The following is a 12625-nucleotide window of genomic DNA, read 5'->3' on the forward strand; positions in this document are numbered from 1 at the left end:
GTTCACAGGGCTCAGGTGCTTATCTGGCAAAACACTCCAGCGTGTGCCAATATCAATAGCACATAACATACATATTTAAGAAGATTTGCTCCCTGAGATGCTCATGCATACCATGTTCAATGCTTTAATAAATCAAGGCTTTTGTGTCCTGCATGGGTAGGTACATGTATGTGCAAGGAATGGAGGCGGATGCAAAACTTGGCTGTGACTAGTCCAGAAACGCTTTGCCAGGAAGAAGAAATAGCAATGCAAAGGGAGAGCATGAGTAAAAAGAGAGTGGGTAGAACTCCCACAGCCACCATGAAGGGCAGTGCTCGTCCCACGGAGAACATTTCTCTGTGTGCCATTCAAAGAGAGTGCCAGGACATCCATCCTTACCTGGCTGGAGTCAGAGATGCAGTTGCTGTTGCTGCTGATCTGTGTGGGTGGTGGGTTGACGGAGATGACTGCCATGTGCTGCCGTGGGGCGAAGGTTGGGGACGGCTGGATCAGGGGAGGAGTGTGTCCGAAGGCTGAGCTCAGGCCTCTCTGCTGGGTCAGGATCTGCTGGTATGTCACGGGGTTAATGGGGTGGGGGAAGCTGAATGCCGGGCTGCAGCAACGGGAGGAGGAAAAACGATGAGGAATTATTTTAAACAATACTTATCACATTAGTTAGCAACTGATTAAAGTTTGGCTTCCTGGAGGCCCCAGGAGACAAGATGCAATGCCCCAGCTAGGTGCCTTCAATGCCACAACAAGCCTGACAGTGTACTTTACTGTAAAGACAGGATTTATCTCATGCGTGCCTCAGCAAACTTCTGAATCATTTTGACCCATATATCAGACTGATTGTAATTTCTTTTTTTCCTGTATTTAAAAACAGCCAAAGCCCTTGGCAATGAGTGCAGAAGAGGTAGGACTTGGACATATCTGGCTTTGCAACCCCCAAGGCTCCCAGGTTTTCCCAGGCAGACCTATTCTGCAGACTCACAACTTTAGGGTTATGTTACCCTGGATATAAAAAAAACAGCATCACCTGGCTTACCTGGCACATATCACAGCAGGGATGAATAACTATCCATTTAACATAGTCCAAACCCACACAACTTACTCTGCATTCAGGTGAGCGGAGTGCTGGCTCAGGGGACCGCTGAAGTATGTCACCCTTCATATGTAGGCCACTGGTTCATCTCTAATCTAGGTCAGTGGTGACCAAAGACACCACCAGCTCCTGGCTGCCTGGGCGCTAACTGGGAGCAACAGGTCTGAGCCAGGATGCAGCAGTCAACAGCATTAAAAATGAGACTCTGCTTTTGGAGAGAAGGGGTTCACTTCCAGGAGCGAGCCCCCTTGGCAGAGATGGAGAAGCACAGGAGATGTTCTGTTCCCTGGCACGTGATGCACAAACCACACACAGGCCAAAAATCATATATTTACAACCTTTAAGAGGTGGCCACCCTGCACCTTTACCCTCAACAATATTTTCTCTCACATCACTAACACTGCCCTTGGTGTGAGTGTTCAGAAAATGGGACCATAATTAGCAATATGCTTCATTTCCGATTTTGCTTTTAGGGAAAATACTTACTGCTTGTGACCATACAATTAGTATTTCTGTTCCAAACCAGTTAATGACAACTTGATCAAAAGAATAAAGGGCAAAAATCACTACAGTGTAAAAGAGCTCTTGGGGTTAAAAATGCACTGCAGCAAATGAGGTGTGATAACAGGCTGCTGCACAGATTTCTTATGTTACAGCAAAGTCTAAAAATGACTTTCTGAAGTGCCACTAGGATCTGGGTCTGAGTGGGTGAGAAAGTATTTCATTCCTGCCACTAAGATGCTGTTAATAACAAAAAAGTCTTTTCACCCCAAATTGCTGACAGTTCTCCTGTTATACACGTAACCCATTTTACAATTTCTGACATTCAAGATATACCTTTAGAACACCGAGAAGAGCTTAAAATTCTTTAGTATTATTTGATTAAGTCCCTCAGAAGCCAGCAAATGACCACTGGATCAAACTCATTCTCCTGATTTGTTGAAAATACCTGATGCTACCCTGAAAAGCTTAAAATCTGATTATGAGATGCTATAAATATGCTCGGTTAATGACAACAAGTGAAAAGACTAGAAAAACACAATTACCAGACAAGGAGTTGCAATTTGTTTAAGTTAGAATTATGCTTGATTTCACAGTCAATTTCTAAATGATGCTGCTGAACAAGTAACTTAGAAAATGAATGTTACAGTTACTAATGGCAATATCTCTATTTTTTCCCACAAATTTTAGGAGTACACGATCTTTATAAAGCCTTGCTTTGCAACATCAGTGCTAATTAGATCTAACATTTTTAACAGTGAAGTAATAAAAAGAATAATAACATTGTGAAACTTGGGTGAAGCAATCATGGCAGAAATTGGCAACAATGAGCTGCCTAGTGTAAGTGCTTTTTAATTAATATTTGAACAAAACTTCACTCAAGGGCTTAGATTTGTTTTAAATATGTTTTTAGAATTAGGCTCTTCAAGACACCCAGACAACATTTTTTTTTAAGAATGTGGGCCAATAATTTGGAGAATACTTTGGGACAATCTCTTAAATCAGAGGGTTTCTTAACCAGTCCAACTGCTCACAATGAGAATTTCGTTAGATGAATTTACTCTCTGTTTCTGCTTGCAGGGAGGCATGACCACACTGCAATTACTGGAAACACGTTGACCAATAATCCCAATAGAGCAAACCCCCCCGCATATGCGACAAAGTACCCTTCCACATGCAACACCAGATGGTGACTTTGATTCAATACAGTACACAGCCCCAGTGCACAAAAGCAAAGGTTGTGAGGAAGAGGTCTCACTTGCTGGAGGACCACCCCACCCTAGGAGGATAGTTATGCATCTGAACGGAGCTGGTCCCAGAGCTTTACCTGATTGTCCCAGCAGATAAATGGCCGTAGGAGCCGCTCGCTGCTGAACTGCTTCTGGAATTGTTGATATATGCCACGAGAGAGTTTGGGGAAGTCCTGATCATCGTCTGGAGATCAATGCTGGCATCAGACAGTGGGGAGATAGACAGTGCTCGTTTTCGGCTTAATCTCGGAGTCACCCGCGGGCTGGAAAACCGGGAGACTGTGGAAAGGGAGACTTTGTCAACAAAAAGCAGCTGGCTGCTCCCTTCCTGCAGGGAGGTGGGAGGCGCTGAGACCTGCTGCACTCGTGACTGCTGTGGGATGTTCAGGAGCCAGCAGCAGTGCAGGTACCAGCTGCACTTTGATGGGAGGTTTCCTCTCTTCTGGGCACTGAATGACAAGAGGTCAGGCAGCACTGTGAACGCCTGCTTGCTTCTCCCTCCTTGAGGGATAAACAGAAGCCTGTCCATCACCCCCTTTCACTGTCACTAAATGAACTTGAAATAAAAGGGAAAAGGCCCCACAAGGTTTCCATGAGGGCAGCCATCCCTGTTGACTTGGTGGCAGAAGCCGCCGGCCAGAAGAGCCTAACGTCACAGCTAGGGCGACCCTTGGTGTATGTGCTTGTGTGTGGAGGGAGCGGAAACCAAATGAACACAAGCACAATGCTGACCATCCAATTAATGAAGGAGGCAAGGCTCCAAGAGCCCCGAAAGTAAATGAAGAGTTTTAAGAAAACTAATTTGGCAGCTCAGACACAAAGTTCAAGCTCTCCCCCCTCCAAGGGGACATGCCAGTGCCTGGACCCTATTAGCAATTGTCAATCATTCGGGCATGAAGTCATTTCCAACCGTGTCCTGTGGCAAGTTACTACTGTACAAATGTGGCCTCCCCCAGCATTTCAGCACTGCTAACTGGAACAAATTACTTCATTCAGAGGAAACTTTGCCCAAGCCTGACCCACCTGCAAATCTTTGGGGTGGCATGGACAGGAGGTGCAGATGGGTCATATCACAATGTTCCCTGATACCAGGGTACCAGATCCAAAGCCTGCCTGAGCCCTAGCCCTGTTTGGAATGGCTCATCCCTCCAAAGCAATGAAAGCAGCATTTAGGTTGTCTATTTTTTTTTAGTATTTTTAAGGGTAAAATACACCACTGAGCCATGGGGCTGGCTGGTAATCCCAATCAGCCACTCTGGAGTGCAGGAGGGCTCACCTGCTCCGGCTCCTTTCCTCAATGAGCACAACACTGTGTTAGTACCTGGCTTTTCCAGCAGCTGTCCCTCCAGAAAGCTCGCTGTGAGCTTATCTTATTAAACATGGTGAATAGAACAGTACCTTACCCAGACAGGCAATATGAATTGTTTTCCTCTAGTTGGTTGGAGGGACTGATTTTGGTTGTGTATCACCAAATATAAGCCTTGTACTTTGCATGAGCATAAACGTTCCATCCTGATGACAGTGCTGGTAGGTGAGAGGGTGAATGGGATGTACAAGGAGGTAAAATATACCCTGCCAGTGTGACCACATGGCTCCTTGATTTGTGGTGGCTTTCAGAAGTTTGTGTCAACATTTCCCTGAGACCAGTGGCTGGGTTGCAGTCTCCCAGTCTCCACATGACTCACCTGTGTACCTGAGTGGCTTTGTCATTACCATGCCCGCATGCTGCGTAATAGATAGGGTTTAGTACTACCGTCCCTTTACTACCTATAATGTCCCTTGTTGCACAAGATGAGCGACTTGCCTGAGGTCCCACTGGAAGTCCAAGGCTAAGCTGGTACTTGAACCATGCACTCTTATGACTTTTGTCCTACACCTAATAAACTTCAAGAGTTGCTAGCTGCAATGTTTTTACTGCAGTACTGCTATATTGGGAATTTCTCTTGAAAATCAGAATGCTACATATACACTGAATGTGTTCTTGTTACGGTATTTTGTAAAGCTACATTTTGCAGCCTCATTGGGTTTGCAGATGCTAGAAAACATGATTCAAGGATCAGGTAGAAAACAGACAAAGCACACACTGGTCTATAAAAAAATCACCTCCTGAGTGTTAAAGCTGTCCCATGGCTTGGAGGAACTAGTTTCAAATTTTCCTATTTCCTGTGGCTGGCAGACTCCAGCCCATCCTGCCATAATGAGTGGCACTTCTCCTGGGAGCTGGAAAAGGAGCAGACAGTTTGTAGAGGCAGTATGGACGCAAAACAAAAATGAGCAAATAAACTACCCTCAGCAAAGGCTGGTCTTGCCTAAAGTCTGGAGTGGAGCATTCCCAAACTTCACATCTGGTTCATGAAATCTGGGCCCTGACAGAGCCCTGGACCAAGCAACATAAGGGTTGCTTGTGTCTAGATCATAATGGTCAAAACCTTGTTCTGTCTGCAATATACTATATATTATACTATACTATATATTATACTATACTATATATTATACTATAATATATACTATATATAAATTATTACATTAATACTATATATTACAGTATTAATATAATTTATCTGAACTAATTAAACCTTTTTTCTTCCTCCCCCACCCCAGCCATATCTTGATTCAATACATGGGCCACAACCCATAAAAGCCTCGGTGCTGTTCCTAGTCCTACCCACCCATACCTCCTTGAGCAAGTTGCTGCTTCTTTCTGTGTTCCTATTTCGCAGTGTCATCTATTTAGATGAGTTCCTTTAGATAGGGTTTGTGTTTTATTATGTATGTATTGCACCAAGTGCAATGGGGCACCATCTCGGCTGAGTTGTCAGTGTTTCTGTCCTACAAATAATATGTGTCTTTAAAGATACAGATACTGTTTTCTTGCATTTGCATTCCCACAGTCTCCTCCTCCTCTAACAGAAGGAAGCAGGCCAGATTTGACAGTCATATTTATCTCTGTTACTCCCACACCTCAAGGGAGATCTGTTTATTAATGTGCCACTTCCTTTGATAAATTACTAAATAGAAAGAAAAGCCTTGTACTCATTTCTTGCTGTTCCTTCCTGTGATTTATGTCCACAGTGCTGGTTCAGCCATTGGTTCCCATTAATTTGTGGAGGGAAGAAGTCTGGATGTCCAACAGACACATGGGTTTTAGCACCATAACCAAAGTGAGCACCCCTCCCTGCTGCACATAGGTACATCATTTTTTTTCCCATATAAAACTCTACTGGAAGCTGTCAGATTTGCAAGATGGCCTGAGAATTCTCCAGCCCAAAACCAGTAATATGTATTGTTAGTGTCTGCTCTAATTTAGATCTTGAAAATACCGTGGGCTACATGAAATGTTTGATAGCAGATCCAACAGGTCGGGCTCTTGCTTTACACAAAAGCTTCTTAGGTCTTGCAGGCTTCCAGGGAAAACTGTGACCTAAAATCGTGCCACAGGTGAACAATTCCTCTCTTCTCAGTGACAGCCTACACAAAGTGCCTAGGAAAGGAAGTGTCTGAGAAATGGAGAATGAGTTTCACCATGAGAAGCGACCATTGATGCATTTAGGAAGAGGGAATCTTCTCAAAATTATTATTCAAAAGCAGATTAGTAGCACAGGGATCATTCTTACTAATAAAATTGGCCTGACCTAATCTCCTAATCTGAGGGCACTGAGCACAAACATTAAATAATATCAGACAGCAGCCAAGATAAGCATTACTATAGCTGTACACATAGGCAAGGCACTCAACATGGGCTGACTGACAGCCACTTGAATGCATAAGCAAAATTCTCTGTTGCCTGAGGTCCAGTGATGTTTCAAAGGAAAACCACGTACGAATTCTTTAGCAGCAACTGTGCCCAGTGTTGTAAATGAAGGCAGAATCCACCTTTCAGATGCAGAGACAGAGACCCTCAGGAGGATTTATCTCTAAAATTCCCTCTCTCATCTCCCCTTCAAAAATGCTGATTTATCAAAATGAACAGGGTTAGTTTCATGACTTTTTTGATGTTTGTGAAATATGCTGGGGGAAGTTTCCAAACTGTCAGAGTACCCCGTTCTACACTCTTGAAAGAAAAAGAACTGGTATTGTTGTGCTATTATTTTTTTTTTCAGATACCTAAAATCACATTTTTAAAAGTCACATAAAATTGGGAAATTATTTTAAAATTAGGAAATTATTTTAAAATTAATTTCACTAATCTAGCAGCATTTCAGTTTTTAAAATTAATTTCTCTATGCCTCTCTACCTGAGATGGAGACTGGTTTACCTTCAATTTCTTCCCCTTGAATACTACTGAGAAATGGGAAAAGATTTTCTCACCCAGGTCCAGAAAAAAGTGATGGGCCAAAGCCTGCACAATGAAACCAGACAGCTCCAAGAGAGACTCTGTATCATTGCCTCCTCTGGTGTGTGATAGTATTTCCAGCCAAGTACATATATCGCATGCCCAGGATAGGTGGTGGCTGTTCCTGCACCGATTTGCTCTGCATCTACCTCTCATCGTCGATGAACTCCTATTAAAGCCAGCAGATGCCTTCCATTGATTCCTTGGGCTTTGGTACATGGATGAACTATGAATTTAAAAGCTGACCTAGCAACACCCTTGTTTGAGATATCTTGAGTCTGAGATATCTCGACTTTGTTTTCAAACTAATTCTTTCCTACTTGGAAAAGATGCTACATTTATGCACTCAGTTTTTGGGCATACCAACAGCTTGGGGTCTATTTATTTGGAGTATATGAAACGAATTAGCACCAAAAGGAAGAAACATAATTTTGTTTTTGGAAAGGTTAAAGATACCTTCTTAGAAATCAAAACTATTTCAGATCTCAAGCAGCAACAGAAATACCTTTGGGCTGAATTAACACTCAGGAAAGCCTAAGGCAAAAGACTGTCCAATCTCTCTCTGTGTTAGAAGAAGATTAAAGTGGAGATGTGAACTGATGAACAGAAAGGTGCAATAAAGGTTAACCCAAAGCTCTGTGCATGGTCATAGTGTTGTGGATGGCAGTCCATGAATGTAAATAAAAAATTTACCGTAAGACTTTGCCCCCTGCTTCATCTCCTTACAAAAAGTCAGCTCTGGATACGGTTTACAGTGTTTTTAATGGGTTTGAACCCAGATACACCAAACGTCACAGGCACAGCTCTACATGCTGGAGAATAAGTATTACCCACATATTTTAAGAAACTATTTAAAACTGCCTAGAATAACTTTTCAGTAGAAGAAACTTGACCTTGTAGCAGCATTATCTTTGCAGGGCAAATGTAAAGGCCACAGCTCACAACTGCAAGATGTTCCTGTCCTGGGGGAGTAAATACCCTGTTTCTAAATGAGAAAGAATTCAAGGCTGAATTTCCAAGTGACACTGGCCTTGTCTACCAAATGTCCCTGCCCAGTCTCCCAGACAGCCTACAGCTGGGAGGAAACTCAACTTCTTGGTGAAAAGATAAAAGTTCTCTTGGCAGTTTCCGACAGTGTCTATGAATTGTCACATCCAGTGGGTTGCCTGGGAACTGGGATTTTCTTCCCAAATTTAGAATTATCCACAACAGGCCAGTAATAAGCCAAATGGTCAGCTTTTACACATGTGGCAGCTTGTGGTCTGACTCCAGTGGCCATTCTAGTGCTGTTGTGCCAAAGAATGGGATCAGACTTGGATCATGTGGGAAGTAGGAGCAGAGGCTCCTGCTCTGACCACTCACCATGGCCATGGGCCATCAGAGGGACATTACAAGAGGTGGTTTTCCTGGAGGAAAGTTTCAGACCTTGTATCACACTAGAAACAGTGGCAGCAAAGCCCTTCTGAAAGGAAATGGCAGGCACTCAGTGGGAGTTCTTTCAAGGCTCCTTCAGGGCAAGGAAATCTCAGCCATCTCTTTATGGACAAGCATGTTGCCATCATCTTGACTGCAGAACGACATCAGGGGAAATTGCTTCCAAAGGCCAAGCCTGTAAGGCACGTGGGCTGCAGATGGTTCGCCCCCTCCTTCTCACTAGAAAGATCCCTGGATCCCTTAGCAAGGCCCTGGGATAAATATACTGTTATCAAAATGCCCCCTCTTCCTGACCACTCACCAGGAAAACTCCACTCAAAGCATACAGAAATATCCCCCTCCTCCAGTCATCAGATTAAATCCAAGGGCAGCATGAAACCACAGGGTGATCTCTTAATCAATAAGCAGCAGCAATAAACTACAAACACTCTTCACATAACCAGTTCCTTATTCCCCTCTCCACTCCTGCAGCAGCAACACACGTCTTACTTAGACTGCAGCAGATGCTGGACATTTGTACTGGCACCAGATGCTGTCCTGGGACCCTTCTTTCTTCCCTCCCTGGGCCTATCAACTTTGCAGTTCAAGGAACAGTAATGCTTCCCTCAAATCCTTGCTGAAAGACAAGGCTGCATTCTTCTACTCCCAATCCACAAGGTAACTGTTTAGATGACCCAACTTGCATATGTAAATTGAATTCTTTAGAAACCAGAGTGCAGCAGAATTCCAGTCAGAGCACTTATGGGATGCTCTGGGACTTTTTCTCTCTTCTGCACGTATTTTTCTGGGGAAGAAAACAGCATTGCTGGCTAGAAATGGGTGAGAAATTGTTTCCCATTCTCTGAGCCGTTTCTGAGATTTCAGCATGTTTCCATTCTGTGCTGGGACAAAGAAAACAAAACAACAGGAAAAAAACCCCAAAAATCTTTCAGAATTTTTAAGGAAGTGACTACAGGGTGCGCCGTCTGCCCATAGTAGCCAACAGCTGGCTTGTCATCTGTGATCTAGCATATCCAGCCTGCAAGCCCGCAGCTGCTGGTCCCTCAAGCCACTGGTGAGGCACTTCTTTCCTAGGTCACCGTGAGGCTGGGCTCTCTCCATCTATCCTGATAGATGAATCATTTCACATAAACCTGATGGAGGAGAGTCCTGAGCTCACCTCTCAGACTGTGGTAACTGCTGGGCTGCACTGCCAGCCCTGCTCCTTATGCTGATGGCTATTAAATCATTTATTTGAAGTAGAAAGGCTCCAATAACACTGACTGAAAGAGGCCATTGATGCTGAATGACTGATTTGGGGAAATAAAGTCCTGCTTGATGATTTGCCCATGTCTCAGGCAACTGTGCCAGCCACTGGCTTTTTGGCTATGCTGGGCTGAACAAAACCTTTTCCCAGTTAAACTAATGGTTGTAAGTCAAGACATTTGTGAGTGCCATGCACCAGGCAGCAAGAAACAGGCCAGGGTTCCTCCCTCTAGCTCCAAAACTCAACGAAATGTCATGACAGCACTGCAGGTTCATCACTGCTGTTGGCAACTGTAAAGCTGCACAAACACAGCCCTCTTGACCTGAGCGACTATTTTTGTGCAGTGCCGCTTGGACCTAAGTTGAATTTGAGATGTTTTTCCCCCACTGCCCATTCAGCATGGGCAACCAAATCACATTTTTGACACTGTGCAAGCAGAAGTGATGGATTTAAAGATGATCTCTACTTCGCACTCTGGCCATGACAGTCTTATTCTGAAGATCTGGATCTTATTCCTAGAGCTGCTGCTGCTCTGTTCACTGATCATTTTGTCTTTCTCTTTGGAGTCTCAAGTGATGAAGTAGCTTTGGTTTGTACAGTACTCTGACATCTTCTGTTGTACAGGGCTATAACAGTACAAGCATTGAGTCACCCTGGACACACTCCTCTTCAGCGAAAAAGACACCTCCTGAAGGGCTGTGGGTAATCACAGGAGCACTTGTGCTTAGGAAAAAAGAAGTTCGATGTACTAAACATGCTCAGAAAGTTGTAGACATTTCCAGGTTCATCTGTGCTCCTCACCAGTTTTTACTGCCCCAGAGATGCTCTTGTGCAACCACTCTGTCAGCTGGAATAATCTGCCATGTGGTACTCACTTCTAGAATAGAAATGCAAAAGGTAGTTTTGATCTGGTGAATAGATCTTGTATAGTCTCAGAGGTGATCCATCAGCAATGTGACACTGGAAGGCAGTTAACTTCTGATTTGAAAGTGTACGCTTTCCAGAAAATGGATTTAATCCTGGATCCAAATTCCATTCTCGGATTTAGCGTCCTTGTTTGGATGACAGAATGAAACATGACAGCTAACTGAAGGGTAATTCAGTCACCATTGGAACTGGCCTGAAGATCCCAGCAGTCTGCTGCATGAAACTTGGTCTAAACTCTCGTGGTATAAGTGCTTCTAGCTGCACAGTGAAAACCCTGCCAAACAGGTGTAGCTCTGGTACACTCTAGCTCAACCACCATTTAAACACCGAGCAGTCCTGACACATGGCCAGTACCAGCAAGCCCAAGCTGACCTTTATGTTCTATTATTTTCCCTGACCGTAGACAACTGATGGGGTGAAAAAAATACTGAAAAACATGGAGGCACTGAGAAATTCTCCAAGAAATGCAATTACAGCAACCAGAAGGGCCCACGTACATGCCTGTGAAGAGCTGCCATACAGTCTAGGGCTCCCGTGGGTCTGCACATGTTTGGAGGTGATGTGACTCTGAATAGGCCAGTTTTAATATATGCTTATCTGCTGGTTTTTCTTTTGCAGGTGCCAGTGTTACCACAGGTGTGTGATAGTGCTGTGTGTGGTTTAACAGGAGCTACCTGCATTTTCAGCAAACTAATTCTTGTAAAGTTATGTTCTAGAGCTCACTGGGAAGAAGAGGGCTCTCTGGAAGACAGATGCTGAGGTGGTGACTCACTGGGGTTTTATGCATGCTACTGATACTCTTGTCTCAGAAAATCACCCTAAGAAGATGCTTTATTAAATTATCTGTTCAACTATTTATTTACTTAGGCCCTGCTGATTTAAATTTTTGAAGTGACTTTCTAAAAAGAGAGGGAGACTCTGGCTCCTCATCCAGCATGCCAGAGACATCCATTTGAGTTTCCATCTTGAAACTCAACAACTCTCTCTTCAATCCAGCTGATGGATAAAACCACATAGACTAGAGACTGGCACTGGGCTGCTGCTCCTTTTCACATTCTTAAAATATCCTTCTAGTGTCTCATTGGTCACATCTTCATGACATTTGAAAGTTTTCATCTCATGCAGAGCATGTGAAGGCCCAGAAAAGGCTTTCCGGTTACTCATCAACAAAGCTTGACCGAAAGATCAAAATAAATGCTTGGTGAGTCCTGGCTTTGCAGTGAATAATGGTTATGAGCTTGGCCACATGAAACCAGGACCTTTAATATGTGAGCCATTTTCAGAAGGCAAACAGTAAGAGAATCTTCTGACAATGGGAGTATCTCAGATGACTTCAGATAAAGACTGATCTTCAACAAACCAGAGGATGAGCATCTTGGTGTGTCGAGAGTTAGCCTGCATTAGCATCAAAACAGTTGTGTTTGCTTCCCTCAGTGGCTGTTCATCTGGCACTTCACTGAGGCACTGCTGGTCAGAGATGGACTAATAAGGAGGAAAGGAGGAAGGAGTCTTGTTCATGAGCCCGAGGAGAACTTGGCAGTACTGGTCTGCACCCATCTGTTATAGCTACAGACATTAACTCTTTGGAGGGAAGACAGAGTGGTCTTACTGACCAGCTGCTTTGTAGCAGAGAAGCCTGGTATAAATTTGGGTGCTGGAGGCAGGATGGTACGAAGGAGCATGTCTCTTCCTTTCTGACTGGGATCCGGGTTCATGAATAATCCAGCAATTGGCAGCAAAAATGACTATTCAGGTAAAACTTCCACAACAGCTGCAGACAAGAAACTGTTTTTTTTTTTTTTTTTTTTATTAGAAATATCTATAAGCCCCATCACTGAAGAGCCAGAACA

The 12625-nt window shown here is 43.8% G+C and overlaps 1 protein-coding gene across 2 annotated transcripts in view; it reads right to left on the minus strand.

Moving 5' to 3' along the window:
* Positions 1–12625, minus strand: part of GLI2 (GLI family zinc finger 2) — a 197000-nt gene that overhangs the window by 26881 nt on the left and 157494 nt on the right. For both annotated transcript variants that reach the window (XM_061370108.1, XM_061370107.1), the window contains exons 6-7: positions 2913–3114; positions 379–592 (exon numbers count right to left, since the gene is read on the minus strand). In XM_061370108.1, the coding sequence (XP_061226092.1) occupies positions 379–592; positions 2913–3114 (416 nt within the window). The remainder of the gene's footprint in view (positions 1–378; positions 593–2912; positions 3115–12625) is intronic.

The sequence above is a fragment of the Neopsephotus bourkii genome, unplaced genomic scaffold (assembly GCF_033783945.1).
Source record: "Neopsephotus bourkii isolate Nb327-2 ecotype Australia unplaced genomic scaffold, CSIRO-AGI_Nbou_v1 NB_1526, whole genome shotgun sequence".
Lineage (NCBI taxonomy): Eukaryota > Metazoa > Chordata > Aves > Psittaciformes > Psittacidae > Neopsephotus > Neopsephotus bourkii.